The sequence below is a fragment of the Aulonocara sp. 'chitande type north' Nkhata Bay genome, linkage group LG1 (genome assembly GCF_057382095.1).
Source record: "Aulonocara sp. 'chitande type north' Nkhata Bay isolate Kocher_YH1m ecotype deep benthic linkage group LG1, A_spYH_male_GT1.1, whole genome shotgun sequence".
Classification (NCBI taxonomy): domain Eukaryota; kingdom Metazoa; phylum Chordata; class Actinopteri; order Cichliformes; family Cichlidae; genus Aulonocara; species Aulonocara sp. 'chitande type north' Nkhata Bay.
In genome coordinates this window covers 18877291-18893814 of record NC_141344.1, presented here as the reverse complement: position 1 = coordinate 18893814, position 16524 = coordinate 18877291, and the positions used below count along the sequence as shown (strand labels likewise).

The following is a 16524-nucleotide window of genomic DNA, read 5'->3' as shown; positions in this document are numbered from 1 at the left end:
ATGTATGTAGGTAGGTAGGTAGGTAAGTAGGTAGAGAGAGAGTTATATATTTATATATATTTGACTCTACACAGGAAAGTTAAGCAAAATATCAAACTGAAAAGCACTTCCTTTCAGTTTTATAATTGCAAAGCAGGAAGAGACCATCAGGGTCAGTCAGCAGTGCAGGAAAAAGAAGTAGGAGGGTAACGGTCAATCCAAGCTTAGTGCATGTTTCTACATTCATCTGCGTGTTCACACTGGGACTGTTAGATCATCAATCAAAGGTCCCTCATCATTCCCAAACACTGGTGGCCTACATCCATCCAAGACACTAACACACGCTGTCATTGTGCCACAGGGCCACGTTAGCACTGGTGGCTAAATAACTGTCAGATCACTGTGGCAGCGTACAGGCCGGAGCCCATGCCTCATTCCCCAGTCGCTCGCCACAGCGTTTAAAGAGTCATCTCTTCCACACTCTGTGTTGCATCCCAGGTGAACATGTGGCTGCATGTGGCAGCTTGGGAAGTAATGATATGGTCATGATGGATGCGTGTGGGGTCGAGTATCAAGTTGGGGCAGGGCACTAGGGAAGTGGGGGTTGTTGTGTGGTGGCGGTGGGCACAGCCCTGCCTGTCAGACCGCCAGCCTACAGCCACAGCTGCCCAGGATACATCGAATGGCTGGGAGCCAAGGTCAGCACGCCAGGGCTCGGGACTGTTCACAGTCGACTGGTCACACACTCGTAGCAGCAGCTCAAACAAGCTCAGGGACAACACTGAATTCCCTTTGTAACACACTGAAAGATGAAGCACTCAGATTTTTTTCCACGAGCCTTGGACAGATACAATGAACAGAGAAAAACTGGGAAATCTTAGAAAGTAAGTCTTGTTTTTAATTTAGTTATTTGATACTAATTTAATAAGTTCTATAAATTACACTGAATCAAATCTCCAAAGTTTCACCTGAGATAAGAACAATCCAAGAGTCTGTTCTACTGTTCTGTCTCTGCCTAAAAAAATTCAGGAAAAAGGGGAAAACAGCAAGATTTCTGCAGCTCAATTTAAAAATCTCATCTTCTGTAAAGATGCAGAAACATATAAATGATGGTTTAATTGCAAATAGATTTTTAAAAGTTTATCTTAGTGGAACAGCTTCTATAAATTGCCTATGCATATGTCAGGCTCTTGCTGGGATAGGTGATTCAGCAAATGGAACTCAGTAAACAGATGTATTTGAATTATATTATCCAGAAATCTCAGTCTTTACACAATATCTTTCACTAGATGGTTTGTAAATGCAAAGTTGGCAATCACAGAAATCCGAGTTACTCTAACTTTTACTGGCACCACCTGATTTTAATATCGGCCTGTTTTGGTTATGGTCTGTCCTGAGTGCTCAGGTTCAAGAAAAGACATTGACAAGTTAGTAATTCCCATCATCACAACAATACTCCCTTACTAATGCTTATAATTAATGATTACAATTAGGTTAAATTAGCCAAGATTATTCACTTTGTCTGTCTCTTGTGTGCAAATTTATATTAAGTTAAAAAACAAGGCTAGAAAATTGGTTGCAGGAAACGTAAGACAGATTAGTTCTAAATGGAAAAATGGATCTGAAACAAACAAATTAAATGTTCCATTTATGAAAATAACAATGTTAATATTTAGCCTGTCTACAAATTTGCATCATACATCATATCCATTTCCACTGCAGGTGCCTCATTATTTTAAAGCTTTCATTTAGGTAAATTTAAGCAAAACACTATGCTAATCAATCATTATTTAGCTGTTATCGATTACAAAGCACATGAACACTATGGCTTCTTCAGTGAGTTCAGTACTGCCACACACAGTCATTTATTTAGTAGTGCTGGGGTTATTACTTCAGCCATGCTGTGTTCAGACTTTGGTTGCTGTGGTTTCCTTTGCCTGCCTGGCCAAGAACAGTGTTATGGTTTACCTACTAACAGCCCACCATTACTGAGACTCCTGTAGTGACGTCTGGTAAGGGCTTGTGGTCAGGGCTGCTGTTTAAAATGTAAATTAAAGCAGTGTTCTCGTAGCTATGCCGTGCAACAAGCACATATATCATGACATGAGGAGATTTTGCTGTGATATTAATATTTAGTGCAGTTATGCCTCAAAGTGGACCGTTATGCTCATGTGTGCCCCTATATTTTTATTCTTTCATTCTACTACAGTAGCTTTCCATGATTTCAAGTTTAAAATATTCCCTATTTTACCTTATAATTTTTCTTTGCTGCACCTGTTTAGTTCATTCACTGTCTGAAACAAGCTTTTTTAGTTCAACACTCTTTAAGCCAACATTGTGCTGCACTTTGTTAACATTAAGTTTCAATAGCAGCCTTTGGTGCCTGAGATGACCATGATATGGTTCAGTCATTCAACAGTAAAAACCTACAGCAACCTCCTTGTGACAGGAAAAATCAGTTGGCTGCCCTGTGACCGCACTGAATGCTTACTGCACATGCAACACCCTTAACCTCAGGGTGACCACTTTTGATCACAAAGTGATTGCACAATACGTAGCAAAGTGTCTCCAAAAAGTCATGGTCTGACTTGGACTGCACGCAATCACTCACAGATGAGTGGCGCTTTATAAGTAACCACTGTCTAATTTATAAACATAGATGGACTGCCAGCACACTGTAATCAATCTTAGTCAGTCTGTGCCAGTGAGCTTAAGTCATCTGCAATGAATCTCTTTGCAGTGGGGACCCAACTCAACTGGTTGGCAACTGGTTGAAAGGTTATGTTCTCTATTCTATATGAGGTTCTAACAGGACCAGAAGTGGTTAATAATTGAATCTCTTTTTAATGTGAATTTCTGGGAATATAGACAGCAGGCATCAGTCTTGTCGTGTCTTGATGTACCAAAATCAATAAAAGACAGCAACAGACACCTCTCTTTACTCACCATTTCTTTATATAGCACTCTGCATTTAATCATTAGTTAGTGTTGATCATTTCCCTAAATCCCTCGTTTTCCACAGTGTTGATGGGAGCCATATCTTTGGTCAGGTGATAAGTGATAGCCTCCGTAATTTCTTTGTGCCTGCGGGAGTTCGACGGGTATAGGGAAGCGCTGCATAAGGTTCCCGTTATTGGTGTTTGGGTGGTTGACCGGGACGGATTTTCTCCTGTCACTTTCTCGTCATCCCTGACGTGCTCTCCGTTGTTTTTTCCCTGCTAATTTTAGCATCACACGGCACAGCTTCTGTATCACGTGGTATAAGGCTCCGCCCTTGTCATTTGTTGAGCAGGAAGAGTGAGCGCTTGTTTTCATGCAGATTACGTCCCGGATCAAAATGCGGTACAATCGTCGTCGTCTTTTTTTTTTTTTTTTTTTAAATCGTTGTCATTTGGAAATGAGATCGCACATAAGTATGAATCGAGATCGCGATTTTCTAACGATTAAACGTGCAGCCCTAACTGATGATGTATTTATTATTTTCTTTAGGCTTTGGTTTTGTGAAATTTTTTGTTATTCGTTTTTAATTCAGTTCTTTCCTTTTATTTAGTTATTTCATGAGTATTTTTCTTGCGGTAAATAATAATAACAAAAAAACTTTTTTTTTTAAATATGCAGCTTTTCTTTGAATCTAATTAGGTCACCTTTCAGATGGTCAACAATGTTTGCGAGCAGACATCAAAACTATGTGAACTGTATTAAAAAAAAATCTCAAAATACATTATTCATTGAAAAACCTGAAACTGTCTGGACAGATTACTATAGTCTATTGAGCTTTACAAGAAAAGCCACTTCTTTCCTAAACCAGCATATGCGGGATATAATATTCTATAGGGTATATAAATCAAATCTGTAAGGTACATACGCAGCTGTGTGTGAGTGTTGACATGCACGCCTTATGGAGGTGCAAACAGCTGTCTGCTGGCTGATGGTGTGCCTTGTAATGTCAGAATCACTCATTTATATGCACCTGGAGCAAAGATATCTCAAGCGTCTCAGTCTTATAATTCAAATCAAGCTGCCTATGTTACCATAGCCTGTAGATGTTCATTCGGGAAGGGCACAGAGAAATAAACAAGGTAACGCAGCTCGAGTGGCTCTGACATTTAACTGAATTCTAATAGAAAGTGACAGGAGATTGACATTAAATGAAATTCATACAGGGCATCTAGAACAACCAATGTGTGAGGGACAAACAAACGGGAAGAGCTGTTCACACTTGCTCACACAAACAGTGAGATGTTCTCACTTAAACAAAGAGATACAGTTTCACATGGAAATGAACATGCACACATCTTGTTCATTATTTTACAAATGAACTACACTTGAGAATATTTTGAAGATACGATTTACAGTGGATTAGGTCATCACAAATAAAGCTACATGACCTTTAAAATTTTTTAATTCCATGACATATCATGTTAATTTACACTCCTTAAAGTGACAAATTTAAACAAATTTCTCATTTCTACTTCACACAGGCCTGAGATCATAGGCTAAATTGTACTGAACTAACTGTGCATAGTGCAGGGTAGCAGAGTGCTGGATATCAGCAGATATTAGTTATGGACAGAATGAAGAAAATAACTAAAAATATTGTTTTCTGTAAATATCTTCGGATATGCATCCATGAATAAGTTGATCCTTTAATTTTAAAGTCCACCATTTGCCATGATTTAAAAAAGGACTAACATTAAACATTTACATTTACAGACAGGCTGATTGGCCTGCGGAGATGATCACAAACCATATTTTCCTGCAATGCAGCTTATAACATAATAAACATAATATTGTCTTGTTTTCATGGAGAGTAAAGTTTTTAAATGTACGGCAAAAAGCACCTGCTTATTCTGAAGCTCAGTTTTCTGACTGAATCAGTGGATCAACAGATAAAAATCTTGCAACTATTTTGGTAACAGATTAATCCTTGGCATTTTACATTCTCAAATTAGATTATTTTGCCTGCATTTCTCTGTTTTATATGATTTAAAAATAAGTATATTTTGTTCAATTAACCAACAAAAGGAGAAACAAACCCATATTTAATTTAACATGCGGATATTTTCACTACTCTCAGTATTAGACACTCAAACTGCCGATTTAGTTTTGCAAAATCGTGACAGGGTATTTTTTTTAATCTTTCATTTATATCTTTAATTTAGTCATCTACTTTCTGACAGGGATTGGATTATTTTATCAATCCCTTTATCAAAAGTCTTATTATGTTATTGAAAAAGACCTTGCCTCATTGTGGAAATGAATAACAAGCACCATTTAAATATAGCCTGAACTGAAATATTTTTTAAACTAAAAGGAAGCTCAAGAATAACACCAGATTCCAGTGTTTTCTAACCTTTGCTGGTCCCGTCTGTCACACAAATACATGTCTATCATAGGTCCAACAGCAACAATGGTGCTGGGATAAGGTCTTTGTTATAGTAAGTGTTAAACGATGTGCTGTGGAGCAGAAAGGTCACTCAGGAGCATTATCGTGTGGGTCATCTTACCCGTGAGGACTCATAAGAAGGACTGGACTCATAGGAAGGACTGGACTCGCCACCTGGGGTCCAAGATGCTTGGGTGGTCCGCTCATCCATACCTGTCAGAAACAGAGAGCACAACTCAGTCAGAAAGTCACGATTACCCTCACAGTTCAGTGTACCCGTACCACATGTACCTGTGTCTTCACTCAAACAACACCGGTTTATTTAGTGTCCCTGTGGTTGTGTTTAACACGACATCTTCTGTTTATAACTCACTGTATATAATGACCCTTATATTTATATTTGCTTTTGTAATCTTTTTAACTATAAAAAAATGTTTCTTACACATCTGTTCTGGCATGGCTAGAACATTGGAAATGTGTGGAAAATATATGAACCTTTTTTTAACATTAAAGGCTTTGATTTCTTACAGATTTGCTGGCAAATTTTTTTTCATAATTACGAATCTGTTTTTGGGAATTTTCAGACATTTCAATTATGTAAAGAGTTTGTGTGTTTCCGCACGGAATATTTATTTTGTAAGTAGCAAAAGACAAGCACGAGAACAATCTATATAAATCTGTGTTTGTCCAATTTACGTTTCTAACTTTTTTTTGGTATAAAAGTTATTATAATCCATAATGAATTAGATTACATTAGAATATGTTTTACAGATAAAGGAAAGAGTTCACGTGTGAACTAATAATATATCCAACTAATCGTACTATAACAAATTAAATTTCTGTGTCTCTGTTTGCCTGTGAATTCCTTCCACAAGATTGACACCTAATGAACCAAATTTGGCACATAGGTGCATCACACAGATATAACTTTTATCCATGTGACATGATGCTATCATGTTGCCTGGCAACCACCTACCAGGACTAAAATGACCCATGTGCAGCGTTCATGCACTTACAACACCTTATAAAAGCATTGTATAATTTTTATTTCACAACAATAATATCCTACTCAGCAAATATCGAATGTAACTGTTTTTCACATTTTCCAATGGCAATGTTTAAATCATTAACATTACAGTATAACATCTGACAATTAAATACATTATACTATATATCCATCCATCCATTCGCTTCCGCTTATCCTTTTCAGGGTCGCAGGGGGCGCTGGAGCCCATCCCAGCTGTCATAGGACGAGAGGCGGGGTACACCCTGGACAGGTCGCCAGTCTGTCACAGGGCCAACATACAGGGACAGACAACCATTCGCACTCACATTCATTCGCACATTCACACCTAGTGACAATTTGGATTATCCAATTAACCTATCCCCACAAGCTGCATGTCTTTGGACGGTGGGAGGAAGCCGGAGTACCCGGAGAGAACCCACGCAAACACGGGGAGAACATGCAAACTCCACACAGAAAGACCCCGGCCTGATGTTGGAATTGAACTCAGGACCTTCTTGCTGTGCGGCAACAGTGCTAACCACCGTGCCATCGTGCTGCCCTATATTATATATAATATACTATATATAAAATATATAATATATATAATATAGTATGACTCCTATATCTACCTATTTCTTTGTCAAAACAAATCTACCACCCATATTTTTTTTAATTTTCTCAACGTGATTAAGTTTACCAGTTTGACAACAGCACAATAATAATAATGAAAAAAAAAATGCACTTCTCTTTTATTCTGGCTTTTCCAGCTTGAAATGTTTTCTGTGGGGGTTTTTTTCCTTTTTCAATTTTCATTATTAAGAAATATATCTGAGTTTCGGGTGGTTGTCTGAACAAAACAAGATATTTGCATATGCTGTTCATTTTCTAATATTTTATTCAGGAAAAAAAATCTGGAGGAAAATAATTCACAGATTTACTGATGACAGTAATTAGTGAAATTAGTTCTGAGCTGCAACACTTAATGTCCGCCAAAAAACATCTTCAGCCAGCAGCTTTGGATATAACAATGACCACAAATGAGCAAAAAGGAAAAAACAAAAAGAAAAACTTAATAACCTGGGTGGGTCACATAAACAGACTCTTGTCTTGCTTACAAGTTGGAAATGCTATTTAATTACAGGTGCAAGCCTTTGGTCTGATTAACACCCAGACTGCCATGACAGCAGTGTGATTTTTACAACAAAACAAAAAGAAAAGTGACTAACTGATATCTTTAAATGTGACACATAAATATATTTTTCCTTCAAATTCTCCTCATGTACCACAAAGCAACCAGAAACTTGGTAATCCGATGTATGGCAGGCTAAACAGCTGAGCACTGAAACGTGATAAAACTCATTTTCTAAATTAAAGAAAACCTGAATGTTTCAAAACTCAAACTGATAAACAAATAAAATCAATAACGCCAACCAATCTGCAAAGCTAGAGCATCTGGCACAGCTTGAAAAACACAATATCTGATTTTTACAATCTAATTTATGTGATATAGTCAGTAACAAATATTTGATGCCTCGATTGAACATTATTGTGCTCCTGTAATAGCCAAAGTCACCACAAAGAAAACATAACTGCAACGCGGGTAAAGCATCAATATTCTCGAAGTTATTGATTGTCCCTGTTGTAATAATATCTGTCCCAGTAAAATGCAATCCCATTTGTTCATTTCCAACTTCAAATAAAGAATATCAGATTTTATAAATATTGGGTATGCTCAGAAAAAATAATACAACAAACAAAAAAAACTTTTTTTTTTACACTTTAACAGGTTTAACAAATTTAACAGATGATATGCAGCAAAGTTGGTCTAATAATCAAAAAAGCTGAATTTTTCCAAGTGAAACTAACAAACAACAAGTAAAAAGCAAAAGTTAATTATGCACAGCTAAAAACAAACCTATAATCACTGATCAAAACGTGTTTGGTGGTGGTCCTCTGATTCACCAACATCTAAATACAGCTCTGCAGCCCTACATATAATGTTCAGTTTCACCTAATGAGGTTCAGTGCAGCTTACATGGAACTTTTTATGCGTCACTAAAGCTAATAATCACAAACAAAGCCCTTTGGTGTTATCGGAAATTGATGAGGATGTGGAACAATGATTACAAGATACGGAAAAAATACCCAATCTGAAATGATACTGCAGTTAGATTTTTTTTTTTTAATTTTTAGTGTCAATACTACAATTTCAGCCTCCATTCTGCCAAGAACTTCTTAGTCAGAAACCTGTTTGTCTAATTATACATTTTACCCGAAAGTCAGTGACATTTCTGTAACCAGAAATCACGCACCAGTGAGCAGCGCAACAAATAAGTTTCATCCTGACAGACATGGTGCTTTGCTGCTTGCACGGAGTAGATTCATTTCCTCTTCTTCAGTGGGCAAACTATAAAGTTAATTTGTCTCGCTTTTGTGATTTGTCGGTTTTGTCATCCACATTTGAGGCCGTGATACTCGTGTTACTAATTGAACTACTAGTGTTGGTAGTGTGATGACACGATGGTGACATGCTGTCGCCCAGCTGAGGCATTTTACACTGTGAATGTAACAATGGTCAGTGTTTGCAGTCTGGGCCACTGGTTGTCATCTTGTCTGATTACCATCTCCAAAAGGGCTCTAGGGTTCCCTCTCTTCTCGGTACACAGACAGCCACCACAATGAGATTACTCACTGATACAAGAGGATAAAGAAAACACACAAATACACTGGCTGGCTGCAATGTAAGCATAATGAAACATGGAGAATCAGGTTCACATTCATCGTTTTTTTAAGAAATGTTTGGTCTCCGAGTGTGTCTCAGGGTGTTTTCCACTATGTTAGACTAGAAGTTCTTTACACTGATAGAAAGGGGAGTTTAACTGGTCCACCCGACTTGAGCTAAAAGTGGGCTTTATGTGGCCCGCAGTGTCCAATGACTTTGACGTCCCTGCATTAGACTGAGCTCTTTTTTTTTTTCTGTTCTATGACTTTAAGACCTGTCCACCTCATCTGATTTTTGTTCTCCAGCTTAATTGACCAGCAAATTTGTAGGAACATCCCTAATATTCAGTATGTAGTCCATCAAACCATTATCAACAACATGTTTTCAGTAGAAGGCTCTGGGTGAAAAAGCAAGCAGTGTGGTTGTAGTGGTTGTGTTTGTAATAACATGCTGACTCCTCCTTTCTTACCATCTCTACGGCATCATTCATGAACAGCTTGCACCAAACCTAGATTCAGTTAAAAGCCAGCCAATAAAATTATTTGTGCACTTTTTGTACAAATGAAAAGATTTGAGCATTAAGTTCAATATTACTGATGCAAGAAAATTCAACAAGGCTGTGAAAGTGTCTGCTCAGCAAACTGCAGGAAAAAAATAGCCAAGCATTACAGTTTGTATTTAGAATTTCACTACTAGTGACATTTGCTGAGATAGGAATCTATATCATCTTACTCACTTGGAGAATGAATACTTTCCATCACTCGAAAACAGTTGGCAGCACAACCACACGCCAAATGTTATGCATTTATTTTACAAAAAAGAGCATTTGGTCCTGGCAGTATCTGAAATACACTTAACATAACACATGGGGCCCATAATACATAAATTGCTCCTATGGGCAAAGACAGTGACACATTTTGTATACAGTGGTCCCTCGCTATATGTTTTGCGGATTTTTTTGTGCAATTTTGCATGCTTTTTTTTTTTTGCAGTGCAATCAATCAATCTCGTACCGTGTCTCCTGTACAGTACAGAATGCATTCAGCTTGTCAAATTTACATAAATCTTCGATCGCTAGCAGTGTGACTCTGAAGTGCTGTACTGTATGTTTGTAAGTTTTCTACCCAACAAACGCACCAATGCTGACAAAACTTTTATACACCATCAAAGGCATAACACATGGGGCCCATAATACATAAATTGCTCCTATGGGTGAAAAGTGTGAAAATTTTCATGCCTGTCTGAGAAAAGTGTATAAAATGTGTAGCCTTAAAAAAACCTATAATAGCCTTAAGCCTTAAAATCTATAATAATTGTCAAAAAATTAAGTTGGCTACTTTACGGATTTCACATATCGCAGGTTATTTTTAGAACGTATACATATATATATATATATGTGTGTATATGTATACATATATATATATATATATATATATATATATATATATATATGTATATATATATATATATATATATATATATATACGTATGTATGTATGTGTGTGTGTGTGTGTGTTACCAGTCATTTGGGAAACCTCAAGAGCTGTAGAGTAAGTTTGAAACAGTTATGCATATACTTTCTCATACATTCTCATATTGGGTTCTCAGTTTTGGACCCTTGGGCTATATATATTTCCATGTGTGCATCATGGCGTTACATGAGCGTTGGCAGAGGAACAGAAAAAAAAATCTAAATCAAGATGGAAAAAGCCTGCAGTAAAACTGATGGCCAACTAATAATGAGTTGCAGCTACTATATGGAAGTACACAACTGTACTAAACTGCAGGATTACAATTTGCAAAAGAACATGAAAAGAAGCTTGATGAATACTGGGTGTATAATCTTTGTCTATATGAGGCCGAGATAAATCTGTTTGACTCAGATGAGGTGTGTGGCATGAAAGTGGGCCGGACGACCACAGTAGATGAGATGCAAACAGTAACACACAAAAAGGACTGTGATGACCTTTGGCTTGTGTTTGTGTATTTGTCGAGTTATATTTTATTTCTTTGTACAGTTTAGCTTCTTATTTGGGGGGGGGGGGGGGGGGGGGGTAAGTACATTGAACTTGTGTGTAATAAAATCTTCTATATAACAAAACACTAGCTAGAAACATTATTTCCTGTCTCCAGACACAAGGTACTAGAGACTAGACGAATCTCCCATAAGTGCCCAAAGGAGACAGACAAGGTTCTGACAAAGATCTGGCCAGGTACACTCAAAAAACCAGAGCAACGCAAACATATCTTGAGCATTTCTTCAGATATTGGTGCAACACTATTATCCCACTATCCCAGTAATAAAAAGGTTGACTAACGCTCATTACGCTTCTACCATGGGGCCTTTAATGCAGTAAATGAGGGCTGTGGATCATTTGATAATCAGATCTATTTTCCAAAGGGATGTATTCACTTCTGGCAAATAGTGCAGCGTGATATAGTTTCCATGTCTGTTAGAGTAATGCTAGGGTTCACACAGGTCCGAGTGACGTAAATTTCTACATCGCAAAGATGATGAATGTGAGGCTCTGTGCAGACGTCCACATGCCTGCCAATTTTTTTGTGACCACACAGACTTGTCCATGAAGACACTACTCCACAATACACAAGTACACATGGGGCCCCTCAGGGAGAAGGTTTTTGGGCTTGATGTCTAATTGATGGTTTCTTGTATAAATGATCTTAGAGCAGCCCAGTCAAAACTATGACTGTGCCAAATGTTTTCACGCAAATCACAATAATGTGAAATAGCAACTGAAATCAGACAAATCCAACTGATTCCAACAGGGATACACAGGGTTAACATCAACCCTCCATTACTCCATATAAGCTACACTTACACCACACCTTTTTATTTACCACAATCTTTTGCACTAGCTACAAACACTGGCTACAAAACAAACATGTCCATGATTACAGCTAGAAACAGTGAATTTCAAACACGCTGTTTCCTGACATAATCGACAATCTCAAACACTATATTTCAACAAATTTAAATTAAGACCTGTTAGCCCAAAATTAGGGATGCATCTAATCGGGACAGAAATGTTGATAATATGAGGTGTGATCAAGAGGCATGAAGCACAGTTCAGGCTGTTTGCTCTGAATGTTCTCCCTCAGAAACTTCAGACTGACCCCAGAGGAAAAGAAATTCTTATGCACGACCGTGTGACTATCAAGAAAAACAAACGGCACACTCGTGGATGTGCTCCTGACCTCACTTGCCACTTTTGTTCATTGACACTGACAATTCTTTAACTGAAACATGCTCATTTGTAGATGGACACAGTTTGAAAGAGAAGTTTAGGATTGCTCTCTGCACAAGTTCAAGGGTGTGTGCAGAAATCACAGAGCACACAGTGCAAGTGGTCATAGCGGGACATGTAGGAAGGAAAAATAAAAGTGGGGCTGAAAATGGTCAAGAGATGCACGTGAAGATAATCTTAAAGGGAGAGATCGGGTAAACTCAAATCAGATACGGTTTTTGATTTTCATGATCTGGTTTCCAGAACATTTTGATTACACCTCATAACATTCAGCCTTTACTCCTCCCTTTCTCGCAGGGAAAGATTACTTTTCTCTAGAACTTCTGCTCTACATCACACTGCCCTGATTCATTTGGCCAGAAAAATATTAACCACTGCAAATGTCTTATTTGGCATCTATATTAGATATGAGAGGAGCTGGAGCCTATTCATGAGGTGCAAGTCTGTCTATCACAGGGCCAACACAAAAAGACAGACAACCAAGTTATGGTTTCTCCAATTCTGCTATCAGAGATCAGCCAAACAAATATATTAAGGACTTCAAGCATCCACCGATCTAAGATAACCTGAGCCACACTCCAGCAAGTCCACATTCACAGAGCCACATCACCAGCCTTACCTTTATATTGAGAAACCTAATGATAGTAGGGACCTGATTTGTTTTGCATAATTCCTTTTAAGAAGTTTATCTGTCCCCTGGATTTTTATTTCTTTTTCAGGCGAATCTGAGATGCGGTCAGGTGTAACGGAGGTGAAGAACTGACATGGAATTACCCCCATTACAAACTAATATTTTATTTTTAGAAACAAACACGGTTATTTAACAGCAAATAAAAGATGTAGTGTTACCATAAAACAATAATTAGTGTGAATGCTTGAAAAGCATTCACAGTATTGTTCTTCTAATCTTTATTAGTGTGAATGCTTGAAAAGCATTCACAGTATTGTTCTTCTAATCTTTATTATTAGTGTGAATGCTTGAAAAGCATTCACAGTATTGTTCTTCTAATCTTTATTATTAGTGTGAATGCTTGAAAAGCATTCACAGTATTGTTCTTCTAATCTTTATTATTAGTGTGAATGCTTGAAAAGCATTCACAGTATTGTTCTTCTAATCTTTATTATTATATCATCTTCCGTACGTTTTTTGGCATCTAACTCCTTCAAAACCGTTCAACTTAGAAAAACCATTCAAACACCGTTAGATTCCTATTCTTTTGGACATGACTGCTTCTATTTTTCTCATTTTTAACATTTATATTTTTAATTTTATTCAACTTTATTCAACAAAAATTTATAATGTATTTCAATGGGGAGACCCTTCAAATCCTCATTCAACTTACTCATTTTTAAACTGTATCTACTTCAACATTCGTTGACATAGAGCCACCATTCAAACTTTAAAACGAAGACAAGACATTCAACTATTCAACTTGTATTTATCTTTTCAATATCTATTATACTTTTTCTTCAGTTCCAGTTTAAGTTTCATGATGTTTTTTCACCCGTTTCAGAGTTTATAATGGGTGTGTATGGGACGGAATGTTGGGGCTAGAGTGAGGCAGCTCAACTGCTAGAGTGAGAGGAGCAAAAAAATTAATCTTAAAATCTTTTTTAAAACTGCTGCTGTGTCCGCAGCGTTTGCTCTACAGGTATGATTTTACCCTCAAAACGTAGCCATGGCTGTCCTCTTTCATCCAATGTGTTTACTATTGTACTAGGTGTTATGGTTCTTTCATAAATGTCACCAATGCACAGCCTCCTCCCTCCAACTCTTCCATAGACTCTAATGTTAAAATGGCTCAGAAGGTTCGTTTGAAAATCAGAAGAGCATGGTGTCTTTCCACTGTCACCACGTCCATATAATAAACCCCACAGACATGAAAACTGAGAATTTGGTAGACTAGACATTGCTGTCGCTCACAGTGAAAGAATTTTGTCAATACGACTTTTACTTTTCATTTGGGAACGATTTGTTTCGGCCTGACTTTTCTGTTCATTTTAAGCAGCAAAAGTGAGGCGCATGTCTGTGTACGTGTGTATGGAGCCATTAGGTGCAGTCACTATAGCAACCAGGCTCACACCTGCCTGCTTAACGAGCTCTGCCTGCCACTGTACCAAGATTCATCTTAAACACTTCTCTTTCAACTGCTGCTGTGTCCACAGTGTTAAAGCCATCATTTTACCCTCAAAACGTCGCCATCGTTGTTCTTTTTCCAACATCTTGTCTTTCAAAGCTCAGAGATGTAAACTTTTTAAACTGTGTGGGTCCAAGTGGAGGGATCACATTTTAGTCATTCAATGATTCAAAGAATATGACCTTTTAATATTTTTTCAGATGTTTTCTGACTCTAAATGTTCTTTTCTCATTTCTTAGGGTTTTCTAATTTACATTTAAAACATTTTCAGCTTTTTTCCAACTTCTGCTTCTGTGTAACCTTCAGCTTTTAGCAGTTCAGCACCTTTGTTTTCAGGTTAAATTTGGTTGTTTTTTTTGTTTTGTTTTTATTTCATTCAATATTTTTAACTCAAAATTCAGCAATTAATTCATTTCAGTGCATACATTCAGATTCAAGCATTCACACTGCAGTTTCTTCAGAAAATGCACTTTCTAGTTATATTTTCTTATTCCGTACGTTTTTTGAAAGCCTACTCCTTCAAAACCGTTCAACTTAGAAAAACCATTCAAACATCGTTAGATTCCTATTATTTTGGACATGACTGCTTCTATTTTTCTCATTTTTAACATTTATATTTTTAATTTTATTCAACTTTATTCAACAAAAATTTCCCATGTATTTCAATGGGGAGACCCTTCAAATTCTCATTCAACTTACTCATTTTTAAACTCTTACTACTTCCACATACATTGACATAGAGCCACCATTCAAACTTTAAAACGAAGACAAGACATTCAACTATTCAACTTGTATTTATCTTTTCAATATCTATTATACTTTTTCTTCAGTTCCAGTTTAAGTTTCATGATGTTTTTTCACCCGTTTCAAAATTTATAATGGGTGTGTATGGGACGGAATGTTGGGGCTAGAGTGAGGCAGCTCAACTGCTAGAGTGAGAGGAGCAAAAAAATTAATCTTAAAATCTTTTTTAAAACTGCTGCTGTGTCCGCAGCGTTTGCTCTACAGGTATGATTTTACCCTCAAAACGTAGCCATCGCTGTCCTCTTTCATCCAATGTGTTTACTATTGTACTAGGTGTTATGGTTCTTTCATAAATGTCACCAATGCACAGCCTCCTCCCTCCAACTCTTCCATAGACTCTAATGTTAAAATGGCTCAGAAGGTTCGTTTGAAAATCAGAAGAGCATGGTGTCTTTCCACTGTCACCACGTCCATATAATAAACTCCACAGACATGAAAACTGAGAATTTGGTAGACTAGACATTGCTGCCGCTCACGGTGAAAGAATTTCGTCAATACGACCTATACTTTTCATTTGGGAACGATTTGTTTCGGCCTGACTTTTCTGTTCATTTTAAGCAGCAAAAGTGAGGCGCATGTCTGTGTACGTGTGTATGGAGCCATTGGGTGCGGTCACTATAGCAACCAGGCTCACACCTGCCTGCTTAACAAGCTCTGCCTGCCACTGTACCAAGATTCATCTTAAACACTTCTCTTTCAACTGCTGCTGTGTCCACAGTGTTACAGCCATCATTTTACCCTCAAATTGTCCCCATTATTGTTCTCTTTCCAACACCGTGTCTTTCAAAGCTCAGGCATTTAAACTTTTTAAACTGTGTGGATCAAAGTGGAGGGATCACATTTTCTTCATTCAGTGATTCAAAGAATATGACCTTTTAATATTCATTCAGATGTTTTCTGACTCTAAATGTTCTTTTCTCATTTCTTAGGGTTTTCTAATTTACATTTAAAGCATTTTCAGCTTTTTTCCAACTTCTTCTTCTGTGTAACCTTCAGCTTTTAGCAGTTCAGCACCTTTGTTTTCAGGTTAAATTTGATTTTTTGATTTTTTTTTATTTCATTCAATATTTTTAACTCAAAATTCAGCAATTAATTCATTTCAGTGCATACATTCAGATTCAAGCATTCACACTGCAGTTTCTTCAGAAAATGCACTTTCTAGTTATATTTTATTTTTCCGTACGTTTTTTGAAAGCCTACTCCTTCAAAACCGTTCAACTTAG

General features: G+C 37.2%; 1 protein-coding gene across 6 annotated transcripts in view; it reads right to left on the bottom strand.

The window, feature by feature from the left end:
* tcf12 (transcription factor 12) overlaps positions 1-16524 on the bottom strand; it is a 116743-nt gene that overhangs the window by 65842 nt on the left and 34377 nt on the right. For all 6 annotated transcript variants that reach the window (XM_086287000.1, XM_086286994.1, XM_086287007.1 and 3 more), the window contains exon 4: positions 5487-5578. In XM_086287000.1, the coding sequence (XP_086143126.1) occupies positions 5487-5578 (92 nt within the window). The remainder of the gene's footprint in view (positions 1-5486; positions 5579-16524) is intronic.